This window comes from Corythoichthys intestinalis, chromosome 13 (genome assembly GCF_030265065.1).
Source record: "Corythoichthys intestinalis isolate RoL2023-P3 chromosome 13, ASM3026506v1, whole genome shotgun sequence".
NCBI lineage: Eukaryota > Metazoa > Chordata > Actinopteri > Syngnathiformes > Syngnathidae > Corythoichthys > Corythoichthys intestinalis.
Genome location: NC_080407.1, coordinates 7901849 through 7927689, shown reverse-complemented (window position 1 = coordinate 7927689; position 25841 = coordinate 7901849). Strand labels below are relative to the sequence as shown.

The 25841-nt window shown below is 40.8% G+C and overlaps 1 protein-coding gene across 1 annotated transcript in view; it reads left to right on the top strand.

Moving 5' to 3' along the window:
- Positions 1–25841, top strand: part of grm8a (glutamate receptor, metabotropic 8a) — a 389718-nt gene that overhangs the window by 147454 nt on the left and 216423 nt on the right. The window contains exon 3 of the mRNA XM_057856119.1: positions 10931–11147. Coding sequence (XP_057712102.1) covers positions 10931–11147 — 217 coding nt within the window. The remainder of the gene's footprint in view (positions 1–10930; positions 11148–25841) is intronic.

The following is a 25841-nucleotide window of genomic DNA, read 5'->3' as shown; positions in this document are numbered from 1 at the left end:
CAAACAAATTTTTTTGATTGAATAATAAAGACACAAATCTACCTCCATATGGCTCCGCCCAGGGAATACAAATTTTGACTGGGGTAACTACATTGGCACAACACCGGCGGGCGTACCAAATTCATTGGATGATGATCTTGGCGAAAAGTATTGCCTAAGCAGCCTGATTTAGAATTCCCCTCAAGAATGATGGGAAACAAAAAAAAACGCTCTTTGTCATTTATTAGCGCATTGCCCCTAATATAAGACGGCCCTGATTATAAGCCGATCCCCTCTTTTTCAAGACTCAAGTTTGAAAAAAGACTTTTTGAATACCAAATTAATTTTTATACAGAAAATCATTACAGTACATTTGAAACAAATGATTATAACAATATATTTGAGAGAAAAAGCATGTTATTTTGCCTCATTCAAATCTTAATATCTTACATATTTAAATATGTAAACTAAAGTGCAATCATATTCGTAAATGAATGGCTTCTGGTTTTTGAAATGTAAATAAACCAATCAAGTGTGATAAAACAACAAAATTGCAATAACTGCATTAACCATCAAAGCGAAGTCGAACTGTCGTCTTGAAACAAATCTGAATAAAAAAAAACATTGCAATAAAATAATGCGAACTGGTTAAACTTGAGAGTAGCTGTCATGACAGAACATCGCTTCAATGATATCTGGCGCCATCTAGCGTTGTGAATGGGTGTAATGTCTAGACCCTGAATATAAGACGACCCACACTTTTTCAGTCTTATTTCAATGCAAAAACACTCTCTTATATTCGGGCCAATACGGTATTATAAATATTCTTGTAAGTGAATTTTATTGCTGACACTACGTTTTTGGGTCATCCAAATGTTGTGCCACCCTGCCCCAAAAGTCAAACTCCGCCTATGGCTCGGATCGAGAAGTGTGTACGTGCATGCGGGATTCATGCAAAATATTGTCTTGTAATTGTCCTTTATTACTTCATCTTGAATTAGATGTTTAAATCTTTCATCTTAAATTCAAAAGAGAATGATGAGACTGATGCCTTTCACCACAAGTGATCTTGGCGTGATGCGCCGTCCTTCATTTCTGGCCCGTCGACCTTTTTCTCAGCAGAAGGTGCAGATTCATCACCCGGGCTGTAAATTGTTTCCGGATAAGTGTCGGCTTTTAATAAGGTTTCTCTTGAGATTCAAATTGACCCAAGAGATGAGTCGCTATCACGGATCGGCGAAAGACTAAAGCCGAGGGTTTCAGTCTACTGTCAGTGTCACCCTGAGCATATAGCACTCGCGCCTGTGTGACGCCTATTATGGATCGGGACTTTGAATATCACACCAGAGACACTGCTGGATGCAAAAACAAACATTTGCTCGAGTGGTATCATTGAGCAACCGTTTTTGGAGAAAAAAATCTGCTGTTTTTGGTCTGACAGCTATTTTCAATACATATTTGGCTATGGGATCCATAAGCAGTGTTGTCACCCATTACTTGAAAAAGTAATTTAATTAGGGCTGCAGCTATCGATTATTTTAGTAGTCGATTAATTGATAAACTAGTTAGTTCGAATAATCGAGTAATCGGATAAGGAACATGAAAAATTAAAATACCGGCGCTGAGCCTCAAACGGTATAAAAATGAATAAATAAATGAGGATCTATTTACAACAAAAGAACAATTGGCTAACTTACATAGCAAAAGTCTGCTAGCTTGAATGCTATAATACGCTAAATTTTCAGCGTAAAAAACAGCTAAATCTACCTATAAACTGAATTACGAACTAGGTTTGTTCTGATCATGTTTTTTTGCTCCCGATCCGATCCCAATCATTTTAGTTTGAGTATCTGCCGATCCCGATATTTCCCGATCCGATTGCTTCTTTTTTTTTTTTTTGCTCCCGATTCAATTCTAATCAATCCCGATAATTTTTCCCGATCATATGCATTTTGGCAATGCATTAAGAAAAAAATGAATAAAACTCGGACGAATATATACATTCAACATACAGTACATAAGTACTGTATTTGTTTATTATGACAATAAATCCTCAAGATGGCATTTACATTATTAACATTCTGTGAGAGGGATCCACTGATAGAAAGACTTGTAATTCTTAAAGGATAAATGAGACTTTTTATATTGTGACTAAATATTGCCATCTAATGTATTTGTTGAGCTTTCAGTAAATGATACTGTAGCCATTTAACTGTTCTGCCCAAATGCATGATGGGAAGTGCAACCATGACTGCGCGTAGTGGTACCAATTGATATATCTTCTCTGCGTTGGGAAATAACACAGGGTGTTAAGAAAAAGATCAATTACTACTTTTCTTCCCCACATTGCTCTCCCATGATATTTCTAATCGTAGGGAGAGGGATTGTAAGGCTTTAGCCAATTAAAAAAAGGCTCCAAAGGCTGCCAAAATTCACTCTACTCATTTTACGCTGCCTTTTAGCTCTATATATAGGTAAAACGGCGCCATTACAGATTGAACGCGACAATGCGTGAGTGGGTCATGCAGCGCATGCATTAATTGCGTTAAATATTTTAACGTGATAAATTTAAAAAAAAATTCATTACCGCCGTTAACGGGATAAATTTGATAACCCTACCTTAAGCCTAAACTAAAGATTCTGGATGAGTGTAACATATTATGTCTGTAACGTTAAATACAATTAGAAAACGAGTTAATTAAAAAAAAAAAAAAAAATTTAAAAAAGGCATGTCCGATATTTTTTTGCCGATTCCGATACTTTGAAAATGACGTGATCGCATCTCTATTACGAATGCATTAAGAATTTAGCTCAAACAAAAACTTGGCTTATGTTGGTCTTAACAGGGAGCAGCTGGATTCAGCCATGTGAAATAAAGCAGACTAGAGGGTTGTGTATCCACCCAAATGAATAAAACTAAATGTCTTCTATTACTCACCTAAAAAAAGTTGCAAACAGCTGTCAGACCTAAAAACAAAAAATTGTGTGCCCATTGGAAAAACTATCCAAAAATGTATTAGACATTGACTTCTGAGTTTTTTTTTTTTTTTTGAAGTCCCATAGAGTGCCCCCTAAAGATGTCCCGATCGATCGGCGATCGGGTCCTACAGTTTAGAATTCATCGATATAGTATATGGACTACGTGTCCCATAATCACTCTGGGCTCACGTAGCCAATGGCATGGGACGTAGCACATCTATTTGTCTGTTTCATGATATCTACTGTGTGCGCGCATTAAAAAAGTTAGCAGACGCTGCTGATTACTACTATGTCTGCTCATTACTACACAACACCAGTATATGACAATCGACTTTCATAAACAGGATGAGTTTGAAGCACAGCGCTCTTAATTTGCCACTCTATGTTCATTCAGCTGTTCGTTGTCAAAGCGAGGTTGTTCGTAGCAGCCAAGTCGGTAACAATGTTTTGGCGGACTTCGTTGTAAATATCCGGCGTTGTGCCGAAAAAATAGCCGCCCCGCATGAAATGTCACTCCTGACGGCAGCGCCCACACGTCAACAACACTGGCGCGCCGGAGATGGTCCGCAGTCAATCCGGAGCACTGATGCGGACGGTGAACATTGAACAATAGGATATAATGGGAACGATTGGCTGTTTTTTGCCGGACTTGGAACGAAGATGCATTTTGCGCAGTTGGTAACAAGGAATCCGAACTTTTAAAAGCACGTCTGTTGTGTGTGCGCGCGAGGCGATAAATCGCAGCGCAAAAATTACCGCCTTCATTTTTATTTATCGTGCGATAAATGGAATTATTGCGTATTGCGACAGGCTTAATGGTTGCACTTCCCATCATGCATTTGGGCAGAAGATAAATGGCTACAATATCATTTACTGAAAGCTAAACAAATACACTAGATGGCAATATTTAGTCACAATATACAAAGTCACATTTATCCTTTAAGAATTACAAGTCTTTCTATCCGTGGATCCCTCTCACAGAAAGTTAATAATGTAAATGCCATCGTGAGGATTTATTGTCATAATAAACAAATACAGTACTTACGTACTGTCTGTTGAATGTATGTGTTCGTCCGAGTTTTATTCATTTTTTTCTTAATGCATTGCCAAAATGTATATGATCAGGAAAAACTATCAGGAATGATTGGAATTGAATTGGGAGCAAAAAAACATGATCGCAACAACCCTAGTATCCCGTCTTGCAAATCACAAAATAAGAAGGAATTCCAATTTGTTTTGCAATAATTACTGTTTATGTCTCTGTGTACATTTACCCTTCTCGTATTTTGCTACTCAATTTATGTCTGCGCGCTTCTTCGAGACATTTCTTCTCATCTTTCCCCTCACAGTCACTCCTATTGTCTTGTCTCTTTTTGCCTCCTATTAAAAGTTTCCTCTTGTTGTTATCTCCTCTGTTGTTTCTCTTTCTGGCTTCCACTCACGGTGCCCCCGTGCTCTTGTATAGCTTGCTTTTTACTTACTTTTCCCCTCCCCTTTTTCTTTCTTTCTCCATCCCTCATCTTGCGTATTTGACTGTCAAAAAAAAATCCCACGCAGCGATTGTAGTCAGCACGTCCTGTGATGTGGGGTGCAAGCACGGGGCACGAGCAAGCCGAATAAAAAGGAACGCCAATGTTGTTTAGCGGCAAATAAAAGTGGCAAAGGGAGTGAGAAAGTGGAAAATCAATGTGGTGCGTCCTGAGCCTTGAATCAATATGTTATATAGTCGCATTATTTAATTTGACCTCTCTTTGGATTAAAACTTGAAGCTGTAAAAGACAATATGGGTTGGTTGTTAAATGAGGTTTGAACTACTGTAGGGATGTGGCAGTAAATATGGAGAAATAGGAGTGGTTTGTGTATGGTATTGATCAGTATTGGCCAGGCCGCTGGCTTGATTTAGCTTGAAATTTACTGCAGCATGACATTCGAAAAGTTTGAGAAGAACTCTTTTTCAAATTCCTGAACATACTCTTGTCTAGTGAGACTCTTTGCCCCCGCATTGGTCCCCTTTTCCCAATTAGACCTTAACCCGACCCGACCTAGCTAATGCCCGAGTCACATTCCCAGCAATTAAAAACAACAGCAGGTGAGCCTTTTTTCCTTTCTGTGCCTCTTCAAGCCTGTGCCAATTAAAATAAGTTAAAAAGACCAATGCTTGACTTTGGTTCTCCTGTTATCGATCATATCTTTCTCACAGTCTAATAGTTTTCTTATTTTACAGCAATTTAGTGAAGTGTGTGTGTGTATACTGTAGTGTATAGCTGGACATTTTTTTTTTACAAGCCCTGCCAAGATATGTGTTGTAATATGTGGTTTACTGCGGTCACATATTGCTTGTGTATTATTTTACAGGATGTCATTACTCAGGTTTATTCAGGTTTATTGGCAGCAATAGACGTCCAATCCATCTAGAGCCATCCGAGTCAAACTGGATTCACATACGTATATTTAAAGAAAATGTTTGCTGTCCTTTACAGCAAATTGTCTTTTGTAAATTTTAAGATATAGTAGACATACTTAACGTAATCGTAAAGCTGATCCACATGGCACTTGCATTGATGACACTCTGTATTTTATGTAAAGCGAACACAATGCATGAATGCAATTCAGTGGGATTAATTAGCTCCAGACCAAGGCAATCAATCAGACTCGTGCTCACACGCCAGCCACGACAGCTCCATTACTGCGAAGATGCAAACACACTCACAGTGCCTATGTATATATATATATATGTAAATTAGGGCTGCAGCTATCGAATATTTTAGTAATCGAGTAATCGACTGAAAATTCTATCGATTCATCGATAATCGGATAAAACATTTTTTTTATTTATTTCTTTTAGGTAAAGAGCAATTATAAATACAGTGGGGCAAATAAGTATGTAGTTAACCACCAATTGTGCAAGTTCTCCTACTTAAAAAGATTAGAGAGGCCTGTAATTATCAACATGGGTAAACCTTAACCATGAGAGACAGAATGTGGGAAAAAAACAACAACAGAAAATCACATTGTTTGATTTTTAAAGAATTTATTTCCAAATTAGAGTGGAAAATAAGAATTTGGTCACATACAAACAAGCAAGATTTCTGGCTGTCAAAGAGGTCTAACTAGGCTCCACTCTTTACCTTTATTAATGGCACCTGTTTTAACTCATTATCGGTATAAAAGACACCTGTCCACAACCTCAGTCAATCACACTCCAAACTCCACTATGGCTGTCGAAGGACACCAGAGACAAAATTGTAGACCTGCACCAGGCTGGGAAGACTGAATCTGCAATAGGTAAAACACTTGGTGTAAAGAAATCAACTGTAGGAGCAGTTATTAGAAAATGGAAGACATACAAGACCACTGATAATCTCCTTCGATCTAGGGCTCCATGCAAGATCTCACCCCGTGGCGTCAAAATGATAACAAGAACGGTGAGCAAAAATCCCAGAACCACACGGGGGGGACCTAGTGAATGACCTACAGAGAGCTGGGACCACAGTAACAAAGGCTACTATCAGTAACACAATGGGACTCAAATCCTGCACTGCCAGACGTGTCCCCCTGCTGAAGCCAGTATACGTCCAGGCCCGTCTGTGGTTCACTCGAGAGCATTTGGATTATCCAGTAGATGACTGGGAGAATGTGTTATGGTCAGATGAAACCAAAGTAGATCTTTATGGTAGAAACACAGGTTCTCATGTTTGGAGGTGAAAGAATACTAAATTGCATCCGAAGAACACCATACCCACTGTGAAGCATAGGGGTGGAAACATCATGCTTCGGGGCTGTTTTTCTGCAAAGGGACCAGGACGACTGATCTGTGTAAAGGACAGAATGAATGGGGCCATGTATCAAGAGATTTTGAGTGAAAATCTCCTTCCATCAGCAAGGGCATTGAAGATGAGACGTGGCTGGGTCTTTCAGCATGACAATGATCCCAAACCCACAGCCAGGGCAACAAAGGAGTGGCTTCGTAAGACGCATTTCAAGGTCCTGGAATGGCCTAGCCAGTCTCCAGATCTCAACCCCATAGAAAATCTGTGGAGGGAGTTGAAAGTCCGTGTTGCCCAACGACAGCCCCAAAACATCACTGCTCTAGAGGAGATTTGCATGGAGGAATGGGCATAAATACCAGCAAAAGTGTGTAAAAAGCTTGTGAAGAGTTACAGAAAACGTTTGGCCTCCGTTATTGCCAACAAAGTATTGAGATGAACTTTTGGTATTGACAAAATACTTATTTTCCATTCTAATTTGGAAATAAATTCTTTAAAAATCAAACAATGTCATTTTCTGGTTTTTTTTTTCCACATTCTGTCTCTCATGGTTGAGGCTTACCCATGTTGACAATTCCAGGCCTCTCTAATATTTTCAAGTGCGAGAACTTGCACAATTAGTGGTTGACTAAATAATTTCTAATAATGGTTCCCATAGTTGATTTCTTTACACCAAGCGTTCGACCTATTGCAGATTCAGTCTTCCCAGCCTGGTGCAGGTCTACAATTTTGTCTCTGGTGTCCTTCCACAGCTCTTTGGTCTTGGCCATAATGGAATTTGGAGTGTGACTGACTGAGGTTGTGGACAGGTGTCTTTTATACATATAATGAGTTAAAACAGGTGGTAGATAAAATACTTATTTGCCCCACTGTTCACTGTACTGTTGTACAAATTTACAATCTATGTTCTGAAAATTGTTTTGCAATTCCCAAGACCTGGAACCGGAGCTCTCCATGGTCCATACTAATCGAGAGCTGACAATGTGGCCTCTTTTGTCCAATGAATTTGTTGGAGGAGGACGAGGAAGACGGCACTATCCTTAATGTCATTCAAACTGATTGTGTTGCTATGAATGAGGGAGCTATCCATGGTATTGGCGTCTGTTGAAAGATTACATGCAAAAAAAAATACCCACAATTAACACAGAGGTAAAAGCTTGGACTGGCTTTGGAAGGTCACATGCTTCCTTATGACAAATGATATTCCGCGAGGTTCTTTTTAAAAGAGCAAATTTGGACCCCGAATTTCCTAGATTTCAGCGCGTCTGCCACAAAGGCATTTCAAAAGGTCGCTTTAATCTGAAGGGTCCAGCAGACAGAGTGCAGTTTGCTGACATTTCTCACAGTGGTGAAACTTCCTTAATTTTAAAGATTCACTACCAAGTTGAACGGAGAGCGTTTTGGTGGGAACGCTATTCGAGATGTATGAACGCAAAAGAATGTCTCCAGCTCTAATTGAAACCCCCTTTAAGCAGTTCAACACATCCTTTTTCTCCCTTTATCACACACACATACACACACTCCTATCTACACACATTCATTAGAGCAAATGGAATTATGTGAGGATTGGAAGCATAATCTTCTTCCCTGGCGGTGTGGATGAACCAAGCCATTAATTTCCTCACCGCTAACTCCCAACTCAGCTCACTTTGGAGGCGAAAGATCGCTGGAGTCACTTGCATCTACACCGGCTCCTGTCAGTTTAACAGTTTTAGTTGGAATTTTGCAAAAAATAACCTCATCACTGTAATTAGTATGGATCGGACCTGTCAAAAGGCAAAAAGTTTGGGACATTTCAACTAATTTTAATATATTTCTGCCAAAAAAAGTGCTTTTTTTTTTTTTTTTGTAGTAACTTTCACTTATTACCACAAGTCTGCATTCTACTCGCGTTTGTAAAATCATAAACCCAAAAAAATCAAAGGAGAGCGTTTGGTCAGGTCGCTCAGTCTCGTTTCCGCCGTTTTGGTAAACAGATAAATATCGCATTTTCTTTGAAATGGATATGGGTCTATTTGCACAGAGTGCAAGAGGACAAGTAAAACAGATGAGCTGCTCATTAACATACGTGAACACGCGCACCTATTGTTTCGGCGATTGTTATGCATTTCAGGTTATTTGCCGTCTGTGGCCCTCATGAATTATGTATCCTCAATATCACTACTACAAAACTTCATAAGGAGAAAACAAACAATATTGTCCCACTAACTTTCATTTGTCTTATTCGTGGCAGATAGATCAGGAAGGTCTGTGCGCTCGCCGCTTGTAAAAGTTGCAGCAGGGCTGAGAACCAAAAGTGGTATTTGCCATGTGGAAAAAATCGATTTTGCCATATGGTGTTTTTTGACATGTGGCTTTTTTCTTTTTTTACAGCCACGCGTTTTTCGGCCATTTAAAATGAATGGAAAACATGTATGGCCATTAGTGGCATGGCCGTCAATGGCATGGACTTGCATGGCCTGCAAAAGTGCCATAAAACCCCCCAAAATGCCATTTAAGCCCCTAAAAATGCCACATGTCAAAATCCATTTTGTCACATGTCAAAAAAATTCCACGTGGCAAAAAATAAAAAGCCATATGGCAAAATTCATTTTGCCAAATGGCATAAAAAATGCCACATGGCAAAAAAATAACACATGGCAAAAAAAAAAATGCCACATGGCAAAATCAATTTTGCCATATGGCAAAAAAATGCCACTTGGCAAAAAAATGCCACATGGCAAAATCCATTTTGCCACATGGCAAAAAAATACCACGTGGCAAAAAAAATGCCATATGGCAAAGTTCATTTTGCCAAATGGCATAAAAAATGCCACATGGCAAACTCCATTTTGCCACATGGCAAAAAAATACCACATGGCAAAAAAAAATGTAACATGGCAAAATCCATTTTGCCAAATGGCATAAAAAATGCCACACATCAAAATCCATTTTGCCACATGGCAAAAAAAAATGCCACATGGCAAAATCAATTTTGCCACATGGCAAAAAAAATACCACATGGCAAAATCCATTTTGCCACTTGGCAAAAAAATTTAACATGGCAAAAAAATTTAACATGGCAAAAAAATACCACATGGCAAAAAAAAAAACGCCACATGGCAAAGAAAAAATGCCACATGGCGCCATCCATTTTGCCACATGGCAAAATAAAAAAGCCAAATGGCAAAAAATGCCACATGGCAAAAAAATGACACATGGCAAAATCCATTTTGCCTCATGACAAAAAACGAAAAACAAAAAACAACATGGCAAAAAAAATGCAACATGGCAAAATCCACTTTGCCACATGGCAAAAAAATACCACATGGCAAAAAAATGTAACATGGCGAAATCAATTTTGCCACATGGCAAAAAAATGCTAAGTGGCAAAAAAAAAAAAATGCCACATGGCAAAGAAAAAAATGCCACATGGCAAAATCCATTTTGCCTCTTGGCATAAAAATGCCACATGGCAGAAAAAAAAGCCCACATGGCAAAAAAAAATACTATGTGGCAAAAAAATGCAACACGGCAAAGAAAAAATGCCACATGGCAAAATCCATTTTGCCACATGGCAAAAAAAATGCCACATGGGAAAAATCCATTTTGCCGCATGGCCAAAAAAATGCCACATGGCAAAATCCATTGTGCCACATGGCAAATACCACTTTTGGTTCTCGCTGTCTCTCAAAAGCTGTCGTCGCAACCTTTCAAAAATGCCAACGAGCGAATGCAAAGTGGCAGCTGCGTCACATACGACGTTGAGCAATGGGCATTTTAAAATGTTACATACACGGCCCTTATTTAATTGCTTAATGTCATCTTGATCCCAGTCGGGCTGTGCTCAGCACTTTTTAACCTTTTGAAGAATGCGTGACAGACAGCTGACACTTAAATGTATGTTTGCCTTTAGACTACCACTGAACTCTTACTTTCTTGCAATGAATACTAATGAGACGTGTAGTTTGTGTGTGCGTGTTTGTCAGCCCCTTGAAGTCCCCTTCCATCAAAGGTGGAATCAATCTGCCTGTCAGTCCTTTAACAGCCTTTAACGCTAGCTATCACAATTCCCTGCGTATGCGAAATGCCCTTCTCTTTGGTTTGGTTCCATGTTCTTGTTGTGTTGCTGAAATAATCAGAAGTTAAATGATGTCGTGTTATTTTTCCAGCATACACTGAATCATCTCAGGGATTTAATCACCTGAATTTCTCTCGTTGTCCAGATTCCTCAGATCAGCTACGCCTCCACAGCCCCGGAGCTGAGCGATAACACCCGCTACGACTTCTTCTCCCGCGTGGTGCCGCCGGACTCTTACCAGGCTCAGGCCATGATGGACATCGTCACGGCCATGGAGTGGAACTACGTGTCCACGCTGGCCTCTGAGGGCAACTACGGCGAGAGCGGCGTGGAAGCGTTTGTCCAGATCTCACGAGAAACTGGTAGGAACCCCCCCAATTTTCTACTTGGTGGCGTTTTATTGACAAACGTTAGCTGGAGTCGTGAATTCCTTGTCTTTAATCACTCTAAGGACTTGTTAAGCGTTGTAGTTAAGAGTCAATTCGCAATCACTTCTGTGTTAAGCGGACAAGTGGCTAGAGAGAGAAAGAGTAAATTGCATGAGAGTAAACAAGAGCGACACCTCAAGACTGGATTCGCCAGCCTAGGTTTTTTTGATTCCAGACGTCCCTGCGGAGCATCACGCCGTCTCGCATCAGCTCATGAAATGCGCCGAGTGATATTGACGGATCAGAAATGGGGCCGGTTTCCTTGTCTTATTGGGAAAACATCACTTTGGGCAAATATTTACTGACTGACGGGCCTAAAGACACGAAGGCTTTTTCGTCACTCTCTCTCAATCCTTGCTCTTCACTCAGTGTTTGTGCACAACAGCTGCGCGCACGGGTCGGCGAGCGTCCATTTCCGGCTCCTCTCGGCGCCTCGGGGCTGCGAGCTTCGCCAGTCAGCACATCCACGGTTACCGGGGTGTGGCCACAGTGTGTGCGTGTTTGGGGAGTCAGCAGATGTGCTCTCTTGCCCTCCGAGTGTGTGTCTGTGTGCGTGAGACATGCTGTGACAGCACGTCAGTCACTTTTTTACATACTGCAACTGAGATTGAGAATTGCCCGTCTTAGTGAAGAAGGAGCTGAACCTTTTAATAGTTGATCTTTGTTTACAGTGGTATGAAAAAGTATCTGAACCTTTTGCATAGGCAGAGTTTGACTTTTGGGGCGGGGGGGGCACAACATGCTTGTTTTCCGAAATTTCCAGGTTTGCAGTGAGTCCGTAACAGGCACACTGTTGCAAAATAGACAATGTTTATTGATTGATATTGCAAACAAGTATCAAAAACAAGCATAACAAATGGCAACGATGACGCTAGATTTGAGTTTGTCAATCCCAGAACCCCCGCGCTACCGTTACAACACAACCAGGTGTTCCTTTAGCGATGAAAATCACTTACCGTGACAAATGAGCGGGAGCCAACGCTCCGGTAAGGTGGCGAAGGAACAAAGCCAGGCGATCCGTACGCCCGGAAATGTCCGGTTTTTGTAGGGACGCGCCCCGCGGGGGCAGAGAGGCCAACCTCCGTCCCCGAGCGGCGTGGCCCTGCCCAATGACAAACATTTAAGCTACTTTTGGTTCAGCCCCCTTGAAAAAGAGCTTTTCACATGGGACAAATGAGCTGTGCTGCAACAGATGCAACAAATGGTAAATATTATGGGTGCAAAACATGTTATCTCGTGGGATTCCCTTCTAACTATGGGACCCAGGGAGAATGTGCTGATGTTAGGGCATCTAGGTCACAGAGCCAATCATACATAATGTGCTAATGTTAAGGCACGTAATTTTTCCCCCCATCAATGCTGATGACCCCAAAATGCAGTGTCAGCAATAAAATTAACTTACAAGAATATTTATAATAATAAGTTGACAATGAGCGTTTTTTTGTTTCCCGTCATTCTTGAGGGGAATTCTAAATCAGGCTGCTTAGGCAATACTTTTTGCCAAGATCGTCATCCATTGATTATGGTAAGCCCGCCGGTGTCGTGCCAATGTAGTTACCCCAGTCAAAAATTGTATCCCCTGTGTGGAGCCATATGGAGGTAGATTTTTCTCTTTATTATTCAATCCAAAAAAGTTGCTTCAATCAAAATATATATTTTTAACCAAAAAAAAGTCAGTTCAATCAAAAAAAAGTGTTTAAATGCAAAAATAAATTTCAAACTAAAAAAAATGCATGTGAAAGCTATTTTTGTTTGATTTTTAATTTTTTTTTTATTGAAGCGAAAAATATATATATTTAAAAAAAATCACTTCCATCAAAAAAATAAAAATTTAAATGATGGAAAAAGTTTTTGAATGCGAAAAAAAAATCATTTGAACACTTAATTTTTCATTGAAAAAGTTTTCTTTGATTGAAGCAATCCTTTTTGTGTTTGGGCCATATTATGTGTAGGAAATGTGTGTCTAAATCATTTAATCCCCAAAAAAGTTGCTTCAATGAAAAAAAAATATTTCTATCAAAGAAAATTCATTTGAAAAATAAAATTACCCTCCCCTAATTTTTTTTTTTTAAAATTATATGCAAAGCAAATGACATTGCAAATAATCACATGATCTGTTCTCAAAATAATTTTGATCCATTATAAAAACATATTTTTTTGTTCATTGTATTCATTTTTGTTGCAGTTTAATTGCTTAACAACTTTTATATATATATATAGGAAAGTCAATTATATGCAATGACACTTAAGTGAACCCTCTGTCTAAGGAGACTGAAAGAGCAATTGAAACCAATTTTTACCAAACATTTCATGTCAGGTGTGTGCCCAGTCACTGATGAGTGTTTTAAAGCTGCCCACTATAAAACACACACCTGGTAAGAAATGTCTTGTTGAGAAACATTGACTGATGCGCATCATGTCTCGGTCAAAAGAGCTGTCTGCAGATCTGCGATCAAGGATTGTTGATTTGTATAAAGCTTGGAAAGGATACAAAACCATCTCTCAAAGTCTGGATGTTCATCAATCGACAGTAAGAGAAGTTGTCTACAAATGGAGAGAGTTTGGCACTGTTGCTTCTCTTCCAAGGAAGATTAAGCCAAGAATTCAGCGCAGAATACTCAGAGAGGTAAACAAGAACTGTAGAATGCCTGCAAAAGACTCACAGAAAACACGGGCACAGTCCAATATCTCTGTGCACACATCCACTACTGTATATGTAAAACTAGAATGGTGTTATGGGAGGACTCCACGGAGGAAGCCACTGCTGTCTAAAAAAAAATTGTTGCTCATTTAATATTCACGAAAAGGCACTTGGACACTCCACAGAAGTTTTGGTAAAATATTTTGTGGACTGATGAAACCAAAGTTGAATTGTTTGGGAGTAACACAAAACGTCATATGTGGAGGAAAAATGGAACAGCTCACCAACATCAACAACTCATCCCCATCGTGAAGCATTGTGGTGGGAGCATCATGATTTGGGGCTGTTTTGATAGCTCAGGGCCTGGACAACTTGCAATCATTCATGGAAGAATGAATTCAAAAGTTTATCAGGATCATCTGTAAGACAGTTGAAGCTAAAAAGACGATGGATGCTGCAACAAGACAATGATCCAAAAAACAGAAGTAAATCAACTTCAGAATGGTTTCAGAAGAACTAAATACACGTTGTGGAGTGGCCAGACTTGAACCCCATTGAGATGCTGTGGCATGATCTAAAGACAGCGATTCATGCCAGACATCCCAGGAATCTGACTGAACTATAGCAGTTTTGTAGAGAAGAATGGGCCAAGATTAGTCCTGATCGATGTGCCAGACTGATCTGCAGCTACTGGAAGCGTCTGGTTGAAGTTATTACTGCCAAAGGGGGGAGCGCTGTCACAAAATATTAAATGTGATGGTTCACTTATTTTTACCCATTCTGTCATTGTTTGCATGCTATCCTCATTAAAATATGAAAACTTATTCATGTTTGGGTGGTTTTAGTTAAAGCAGACAGTTTTTTTCATCTGTATGATTTTGGCAAAGATCAGATCACATTTGTTGGCGATTTTGTGCAGAAATGTGAGGAATTCCAGAAGGTTCAGATATTTTTTATGCCACTGTATGTTAGTGCAAGTGAAGGTACATGACGTGTTCGTGCACTTTAAGTTGAAATAAAGAGCATAATATTAATTCCAGGCTCTCCCTGAACATCACTCTAGCACGTGCGCATTCAGAGAAATAGGTAGACCTCTTTTTTGGTATGCACGGAGAACCGCAGGGAATTTCATGGTGATTATTTTGTGATTGCGGTGCAATGATTGCGCCCCTACGAGGTTCTTCGCATGCTAATAGCGGGCGTTCGTTTTAATTGGTGCGCCATTGTTTACTCCCCTCCGTGAGCGCGTTTGCATGCTAATGCCGTCGGCGCTCAACGAACGGGGCCTGAAGTGGACTTGTTGCTGATGCGGTCGTCATGGCGATGGGAGGCGGGCTATGTCCTACTTCTGCGCGCCACCGCCGCACTCGGCTCCCCGGAGGAGCCGCGGAAGAAAAAGTTTGGCGCAGCTAATTTTTCAGCCGCACGGCAGTCAGCAAAATCTTGGTGGTTAAAATGACTGCTGGAGGCGCAAAGTAAAAATAGCTCAATTTTGGAGCATCCTGGAGTCGCATGTACAGTTGTGGTCAAAAGTTTACATACATTTGTGAAGAACATAATGTCATGGCTCTCTTGTGTTTCCAGTTATCTCTACAACTCTGATTTTTCTCTGATAGAGTGATTGGAACAGATACTTCTTTGTCACAAAAACATTCATGAAGTTTGGTTCTTTTATGACTTTATTATGGGTGAACAGAAAAAAATGATCAAATCTGCTGGGTCAAAAATATACATACAGCAGCGCTAATATTTGGTAACATGTCCCTTGGCCATTTTCACTTCAATTAGGCGCTTTTGGTAGCCATCCACAAGCTTCTGGCAAGCTTCTGGTTGAATCTTTGACCACTCCTCTTGACAGAATTGGTGCAGTTCAGTTAAATTTGATGGCTTTCTGACATGGACTTGTTTCTTCAGCATTGTCCACAAGTTCTCAATGGGGTTTAAGTCAGGACTTTGGGAAGGCCATTCGAAAACCTTAATTCTAGCCTGATTTAGCCATTCCATTACCACTTTTGATGTGTGTTTGGGGTCATTGTCTTGTTGGAACACCCAACTGCGCCCAAGACCCAATCTTCGGGCTGATGACGTTAGGTTATCTTGAAGAATTTGAAGGTAATCCTCCTTCTTCATTATCCCATTTACTCTCTGTAAAGCACCAGTTCCATTGGTAGCAAAACAGCCCCACAGCATAATACTACCACCACCGTGCTTGACGATAGGCATGGTTTACTTGGGGTTAAAGGCCTTACCTTTTCTCCTCCAAACATATTGCTGGGCATTGTGGCCAAACAGCTCGATTTTTGTTTCGTCTGACCACAGAACTTTCCTCCAGAAGGTCTTATCTTTGTCCATGTGATCAGCAACAAACTTCAGTCGAGTCTTAAGGTGGCGCTTTTGGAGCAAGGGCTTCCTTCTTGCACGGCAGCCTCTCACGCTTGACTGTGGACACTGACACCTGTGTTCCAGCAGCTTCTAATTCTTGGCAGATCTGCTTTTTGGTGATTCTCGGTTGAATCTTCACCCTCCTGACCAATTTTCTCTCAGCAGCAGGTGATAGCTTGCGTTTTCTTCCTGATCGTGGCAGTGACAAAACAGTGCCATGCACTGTATACTTACAAACAATTGTTTGCACTGTTGCTCTTGGGACCTGCAGCTGGTTTGAAATGGCTCCAAGTGACTTTCCTGACTTGTTCAAGTCAATGATTCGCTTTTTCAGATCCATGTATGTATATTTTTGACCCAGCAGATTTGATCTCTTTTTCTGCTAACCCATAATAAAGTCATAAAAGAACGAAACTTCATGAATGTTTTCTGTTCCGATCACTCTATCGGAGAAAAATCAGAGTTGTAGAAAAAACTGGAAACTCAAGAGAGCCATGACATTATGTTCTTCACAAGTGTATGTAAACTTTTGACCACAACCGTAGCTCGATATGTTGTAGAGATTTTTTGTTCAAGATGCTACTACACCTCCCCTTATCAAGCTATCGCGTTCTATCTCATTCTTGATCGATTTGGCAGTTGACAAATGTGAAAAGCCTTGGCAGTAGTCGTGCTTTCCGGCGGCTCTTGGAATTGAAGGTGTTGGGGAAGCTTTACAACATTGCAGCCAACCTGCTGTCACCTACATAGATTAGATGCTCTTACCCAGCGTTCCTTACCACTCAAGCCCTAATAAAACTCTGTGTGAAACTATGAAGAACGCACTTTGTTTCTTGTGACGCTCTCGTAATTCAAGGCGGCGTCTGTGGGTTTTTGTGTCCTGTTCCGTCAGCGCCAGCTGGCCTCTCGACACGGTGTCACACTGCACTTCAAAGCGGTGATAATTCACTTCCCCATCGTGATATGCGGTCGGATTTCGTGAATGGAACCGTAGGGCTTATCTCTGGCGGGGTGAGGCCCGAGAGTTTAAATCCGCAGTCGAGCGGAGCTTTTCCGCTGGGTCGCCGTCTGATTTTATTGCTCAGCAAAAGATGCAGGTGTTTCAGCAGGGGGGCTTTTCTTGCTAGAGGGACGGCCCCTCCTTCTCCTGCTGCGGAAATTGATGTATAAGCCCCGCTACTGTATATGTTCACTACAGCACAGTGTAGAACATATGGAAAGCTGAAATGTGCTTAAAATAACACTTTTAAAACAAGCCATGAGCCGTTTACGTTGACGCGTGACCCACATAGAAAACTGCAACTTTGGTAGAAGAAACCTGGCACTGGTGGCTCCGCTCAAGGCCGACAGTTAGCGAAGAAGGCAAGAAAATGAGAACATAATTAATCATTTATGTCCAGATTTATTTCATTAGTTCTCAGGCTCTGAATTAATCTGCTGCCATTTTCCACAGAGCTTTGCCTTAGTTTGGCTTTCGCTCCATAGCCTCCATACATTGACAGAGGTCCTTGTCAATTTCTTCCATCACTATGGATCGATTTGAGATGCATTTTGATCCATGTCAGCTGTATTTCAGTATTTTTTTTGTAAAATGAAAAGATCCCAAGGACAAAATCCTTGGCACTGCTGGGGATGTTTTTTCCTTCAAGCAACTAATGGGCCGAACAGCAATGTCACCTCACCCTCAAGGTCTGTGAATCAGTTTCTCAGGGTGATGTCTGGAAATATCTTTTTAACAGGGTGCTTGAACAGCTCACCTGTTCCCGAGAATATCCAACCTCAGGTTTCAGCATCTTTGTCTATTTTGCCGATCATGCCGTTTTCTAGAGAATTTGGGGATGGCATACAGTGGGGCAAATAAGTATTTAGTCAACCACTAATTGTGCAAATTCTCCCACTTGAAAATATTAGAGTGGCCTGTAATTGTCAACATGGGTATACCTCAACCATGAGAGACAGAATGTGGAAAAAAAAACAGAAAATCAGATTGTTTCATTTTTAAAGAATTTATTTGCAAATCATGGTGGAAAATATGTATTTGGTCAATAACAAAAGTTCATCTCAATACTTTGTTATGTAGTCTTTGTTGGCAATAACGGAGGTCAAACGTTTTCTGTAGCTCTGCACAAGCTTTTCACACACTGTTGCTGGTATTTTGGCCCATTCCTCCATGCAGATCTCCTCTAGAGCAGTGATTTTTTTGGGGGGCTGTCGTTGGGCAACACAGACTTTCAATTCCCTCCACAGATTTTCTATAGGATTGAGATCTGGAGACTGGCTCCGCCACTCCAGGACCTTGATATGCTTCTTGGCTGTGTGTTTGGGATCATTGTCATGGTGAAAGACCCAGCCACGTCTCATCGAAGGAGATTTTCACTCAAAATCGCTCGATACATGGCCCCATTCATTCTTTCCTTTACGCAGATCAGTCATCCTGGTCCCTTTGCAGAAAAACAGCCCCAAAGCATGATGTTTCCACCCCCATGCTTCACAGTGGGTATGGTGTTCTTCGGATGCAATTCAGTATTCTTTCTCCTGCAAACACAAGAACCTGTGTTTCTACTTAATAGTTCTATTTTGGTTTCATCTGACCATAACACATTCTCACAATCCTCTTCTGGATCTTCCAAATGCTCTCTGGCGAACTGCAGACGGGCCTGGACGTGTACTGGCTTCAGCAGGGGGACACGTCTGGTAGTGCAGGATTTGAGTCCCTGGTGGCACATTGTGTTATGGATAGTAGCCTTTGTTACTGTGGTCCCAGTTCTCTGTAGGTGATTCACTAGGTCCCCCCGTGTGGTTCTGGGATTTTTGCTCACCCTTCTTGTTATCATTTTGAAGCCACGGGGTGACATCTTGCATGGAGCCCCAGATTGAGGGAGATTTTCAGTGGTCTTGTATGTCTTCCATTTTCAAATAATTGCTCCCACAGTTGATTTCTTTACACCAAGCGTCTTCCCAGCCTGGTGCAGGTCTACAATTTTGTCTCTGGTGTGCTTCGACAGCTCTTTGGTCTTGGCCATAGTGGAGTTTGGAGTGTGACTGACTGAAGTTGTGGACAGGTGTCGTTTATCCGGATAATGAGGTAAAACAGGTGCCATTAATACAGGCAACGAGTGGAGCCTCGTTCGACCTCGTTAGAAGAAGTTAGACCTCTTTGACAGCCAGAAATCTTGCTTGTTTGTAGGTGACCAAATACTTCCTTTTACTCTAATTTGGAAATAAATTCTTTTAAAAAAATCAAACATTGTGATTTTCTGTTGATTTTTTTCCACATTCTGTCTCTCATGGCTGAGGTTTACCCATGTTGACAATTACAGGCCTCTCTAATCTTTTCAAGTAGGAGAACTTGCACAATTGGTGGTTGACTAAATACTTATTTACCCCACTGTACTAGCTGAAGCTGGAACCAACCAGAAAAAAATATCATTTAACATTAACTTCAGGGTTTCTCCTAGGATTTTTGAAGCTGTGCTGGTGGGCTGCTGGTGGGTCCCGGTAATTCTGCTCGGTCGTCCAGCACCTGGCATCCCGGGCGTCCTCTTGGTTGTTCTGTTCAGTCGTCCGCCGCCTGGCATCCTACCGCCGGCGCCCCGGCCCTGTGACCCGGCCATTCATTGCCATTGAATCGGGTTGCGGGTCTTACCAAATGCGCGACGGCCCTCCAGTGGCCAGTTTTATTGCTTTAAAATGGATTTTCAGCTTTGTGCTTTGGAGCTCAGTTGAATCAGAACTCAGAGATTTCTCTTATGAAAAACAAAAAACGTAAAAGACGTATAAATACTAGGGCTGTCAAAATTATCGCGTTAACGGGCGTTAATTAAGTTTTTAAATTAATCACGTTAAAATATTTGACGCAATTAACGCACGTGCCCCGCTCAGACAGATTTAAATGACAGTACAGTGAAATGCCCATTTGTTAATTGTGCTTTATGGAGTTTTGCCGCCCTCTGCTAGCGCTTGGGTGTGACTGATTTTTATAGGCTTCAGCACCCATGAGCATTGTGCAAGTAATTATTGACATCAACAATGGCGGGCTACTAGTTTATTTTTTGATTGAAAATTTTACAAATTTTATTAAAACGAAAACATTAAGAGGGGTTTTAATATAACATTTCTATAACTTGTACTAACATTTATCTTTTAAGAACAAGTCTTTCTATCCATGGATCGCTTTAACAGAATGTTAATAATGTTAATGCCATCTTCTTGATTTATTGGTATAATACACAAATACAATCCTTATGTACCGTATGTTGAATGTATATATCCATCTTTTGTCTTATCTTTCCATTCCAACAATAATTTACAGAAAAATATGGCATATTTTATAAATGGTTTGAATTGCGATTAATTGCGATTAATGGTGATTAATTAATTTATAAGCTGTAATTAACCCGATTAAAAATTTTAATCGTTTGACAGCCCTAATAAATATGTCTTTGGGACACTGAAACAATTAAAATTAGAACGTATTTATACGTTTTTGGGAGCAAATGAGTTAAGGGGGCCGCACTAGTTATGGACATTACAATTCACAATGAATAGGTTGCCGCTGAGCTCTTCACAGTCAGCTGCCGGTAGTTTGAAAAGGCCTTATAAAAAAAAAAAGAAAAAAAAAAAAACGTCTCATTTGCAGGGCGTGGCGGCTTTTATTTTGATGTGGCGGTGCACCACAATCTCTTACTTGTAGGGGAAACCCTGAACTCAGTGAGAGGGTATAGCAGCGATTCTCAAGAAAGAGCAAATACTCTTTGACTCAAAGTCATCCTTTAAACTCATTAGAAAAGTTGTCGGCACACAGTTTGAGCATTTGGATGTTGTACAAGTGTCAAGCCATTCGTGTATGACTAATTAAGGCGGCCTTGGTGTTGTCAAGGTGAAGTCTTTGGCGCGCTCACCTGAAGGCCCACGCGCATTGCCGAGCTCATCCTTGACATCTCTCGAAATGTTTTATTTTTTTAATTGATTTCTTTGTGAGTCCAAACTGGCCTACGCCTACTGAAATAGCCTTTGCGTAATTTGAATCTGTGAAGACATTAAAACGGACGATTCAATTAGATTGCAGGTGATGTAGGCCTTATGGTTGCCATCTCCCAGCTGGGTGAATCTGACAATATCCATTAAGAGTTAACAGCCCTTTATGCATCACTTTGCTGTCTCCACAGGACATTAAAAGATGGTCATGCTTATCAAAGTACTCGTGTGAATTTCATCACAACGACCCAAACTGCTAATTCTCTTGCGTTGGTTGCGATTTGATGGCCAACAGGAATTCCCTACTGATTCCCTAAACGTATCTGCAGTACTCATTGCTGATTGCGGCAGGACTTAGGAACAGAAAATGTCTCTCGGTTGCTTGTCTACCACTGTCCATTTCAATCGGATTTAATTGCATATCCTCCCGTGACAGTCCATTTGTAGCGCTTTACTCTCTGTCTCGTCGCTAATAAATCAAACGCGCATATTCACGTAGACACGAGCTGGTGTCGTCTTTCCCTCCAAAGATTGCAAACGCACACCCATCCTCCGACAGGCCCTGGCTGATGGATGGCGGGCTGGCAAGAGGCTGATTAGCCCGAGTGACTGGGCCAGAATTACAACTCTGTCGGCGCTGCGATTGCATTGTTACGTTAGCAACGAGCCATGTCGGGAAAGGCGCGACGGCGGGATGGACCGCGAGGGATCGATGTTCTCCATCCATCTCGTTTGACCGCAAATTTCTCTCCGTCGTTGTTTTTCCCTCCGTCAATCTCAAGCTATTGCTCGTGCAGAGCCACGTTTAACCTCTCTGCGGATCAGACTACTTCTAGTTTGCCGTAGAATCCCACCGAAAGAGTCCCACACAGTGTAACCGATTAGACTCTTTCCATTCTCATTAGAGAAAGAAAATAGTGTCAAACATCAGTCCCGCTCATCCCTTGCAATTGGTATTTTCATATATCTAAATGGATATTCACGGAGCGGCGGCGCCAAAGACCCAATTATGCCGCTCTGCAATCCGAGCTGACAAATGACGCCCGCCGAACGGAACATGCCGCTGCTTCTTCTGCACAAACTTTGACAGAGGCGGCGTAATTTATTCGCGCAAACCCACTGATTTCAAAACTTGGCTTCTCCGCCATTTTTCTCTGCATGGCGAATGCGTTATTATTCAAAGAAGAAATTGGAATTTACGCAGCCGTATATGTGCCTCCTCACCCTTCATACTGTTATTTTTTTTCTTCTTCATTGCATGTGCAGCTTCATTTATCACACGTTGTCTTGACTGAATTCCCTTTTTGTTTTTTTTACAAATGCATCCTCATCCACCCCTCGTTCTCAGCCAGGACCTTTGCAGTGTAACTTACTGCTTGAAGGCTGCTGTTGCACTCCTATTAAAGTTTCTTCGCCGCCCACATCAAATAGAGCGATTCACAAACACGAGCGCAGCGATCTAACGCCAGATTTCTGTTGAAACAGTACGAAAGCTGTAACGCATACAAAAAGGATTGTCTCAGCAGTGATTTGTTGGAGGATTCAAGGAAATTATTATATTATTATTATTAGCCGCTACTGCATAGGCATCAAACTTTGCAATATTTACGTAAAATAAATGATAACTGCACGTTTTTTTTTTTGCTTTTAACCAAGATTCGAGACGGTTTGACATCCATATCTATAAAGAATTCAGGGATTTAAGCATTTATTCACAAGAATTTTCAACGGAAAAGCTCTGTTTACATCAGGCGGCCGCTAGCTACATTTAGTAACAGACTAGCATTGTACTTCGACATATTTACGCAAAATAAATGCTAGCTGCATGTTTTTTTCCGCTTTTAACCAAGAATTGAGACTGTTATACATCCATATCTGTAAAGAATTCGGGGATTCAAGCATTTATTCACAAGAAGTTTCACTGGAAAAGATTTGTTTGCAACAGGCGGCCGCTAGCTACATTCACTAACAGACTAGCATTGTACTTCGACATATTTACGTAATATAAATGCTAACTGCGCGTTTAAAAATGTTTTTTTTTTTTTTTTTTATGCTTTTGACCAAGAACCGAGACTGTTTTACATCCATATCTGTCAACAATTTGGGGATTTAAGCATTTATTCACAAGAATTTTCATTGGAAAAGCTCTGTTTACATGAGGCAGCCGCTAGCTACATTTACTAACAGACTAGCACTGTACTTCGACATATTTACGTAAAATAAATGTTAACTGCACTTTTTTTTTTTTTTTTATGCTTTTAACCAAGAATCAAGACTGTTTTACGTCCATATCTATAAAGAATTCGGAGATTTAAGTATTTATTCACAAGAATTTTCAACGGAAAAACTTTGTTTACATCAGGTGGCCGTTAGCTACATTTAGTAACAGACTAGCATTGTACTTCGACATATTTAAGTAAAATAAATGCTAACTGCACGTTTTCTATTTTGGTTTTAACGAAGAATCAAGACTGTTTTACGTCCATACCTGTAAAGAATTCAGGGATTTAAGCATTTATTCACAAGAATTTCCACCGGAAAAACTGTTTACATCAGGTGGCCGCTAGCTACATTCACTACCACACTAGCATTGTACTTCGACATATATATGTAAAATAAATGCTAACTGCACGTTTTTTTGTTGTTGCATTTAACCAAGAATCAAGACTGTTTTACGTCCATATTTGTGAAGAATTCGGGGATTTAAGCATTTATTCACAAGAATTTTCACTGGAAAAGCTCTGTTTACATCAGGCAGCCGCTAGCTACATTCACTAACAGACTAGCATTGTACTTTTACATATTGACGTACAATAAATGCTAACTGCACGTTTTTTTTTTTGTGTGCTTTTAAACAAGAATCAAAACTGTTTTACGTCCATATCTGTCAAGAATTCAGGGATTTAAGCATTTATTCACAAGAATTTTCACCGGAAAAACTGTTTACACCAGGCGGCCGCTAGCTACATTCATGAACAGACTAGCATTGTACTTTGACATATTTACGTAAAATGAATGCTAACTGCACGTTTTTTTTTTTTGTTTGTTTGTTTTTTTGCTTTTAACCAAGAACCAAGAGTGTTTTACGTCCATATGTATAAAGCAGGGGTGGGCAAACTATTCCACAGAGGGCCACAGTGGGTGCGGGTTCTCATTGCAACCCATCAAGAGGACACCTTTTCACCAGTCTGGTGTCTTTCAAGTGCAATCAGTTGATTGCAGTCAGGTGCTTTTTGTTTTCCCGGACCTCTCATTGGTTAAACTGCCTGTGCTGGATCAGATGTAACAAAGACCATGACCCACTGCGACCCTAGAGGACCGGTTTGCGCACCCCTGCTATAAAGAATTCTGGGATTTATTCATTTATTCACAAGAATTTTCAACGAAAAAAGCTCTTTGTCTCGGTCAGCTTTGACGACCTCGCCAACAATGCAGGCCCCATATTTATCGGCCCCGTGTCCTGTCGATATATTAGGAAGTCTATGGTTTCTTACAGTCACAAATGGAAACATTTTAGCTCTGAATGCCAGTGCACGTCTTTATTTATTTGACAGACGGGCGACCAAAGTGCCAAACTGAGAGGGACGCTCGATAAAATGCAGACGTTAAACAGGAGAGGGGCACATTATGCACGCATTGATTTTGCGACTCGTCCCACCACAAATAATGTTTTTAGTCAATGTCATTAGTTTGACCGTGTGTGTGTACGCGCGTTGAGATCTGGCAGCTGTGTTGCCATGGCAGCACAGGCAGAGGATGTGCGGCGGGTGGAAGAGAAGAAGAAAGTTTAGCCCAGTAGTTGGACTTGCGTTGCGTATTCCTTGTTGCTTCCGACTGAGTTTCTCTCCTTTTCCCTCCCACACAGCGGTCAGAAGCCGCAAGAGATGCCGGACCCCCAAACAACACAGCTCTTAGACGCCGTCAAGCCGCTCAGATTAATTTGTAATGCGGAGTTTCAGCGCTCAGAGCCGTGCCTACAGGGCCGACACATTCGGGCCAATTCTCTAGTTTGAAGTAATTAGAAGAAAACAAGATAAGGCTATAAAATAAGAGGACGAGCACTGTCCTGATCCACTAGAGGCCCGACCTTATTCTGAATTCATGAGGTAGAAAATACAAGAAAATTCAACACAACAAGCAATGAGAAAACGGGGTTCTCCACAAGTTGGCCGCCTATAGCTCCAAGTCGGGTGTGAGAAACGTATATTTGCGACGCCCGCGGCTCTTCTTCCAGCATGCAGAACTTCTAATGAAAGAGAAAAATATATGGCTTTTGTCTCACACTGCACTTTTCTTGTTTGTGTCATCTGTACTTCTTGCCAGATTTTTACCGCCATGAGCACACATGCCTCCTTTTATCACTTTGGTTTTTATCTGTGCGCCTTTGGATTAAGCTGTAAACTTGAATGGCATTTATTGAATTCTGCTGATTACCAGTAAAGATGCCAGAAGACAACATTTATTGGTATTTTTATGATATATTCAAACTTTTTTTTTTAAAGTCGTGCAAAATGCCAAGACCTGGAGAACGAATGAGCAATGAGAAGAAATTGAATACCTGTGAATAGCCCAGGTTGGAGATCAGGGCCTTTCTGACTCATCCGCCACAATGAAAAAGGAACATTTAA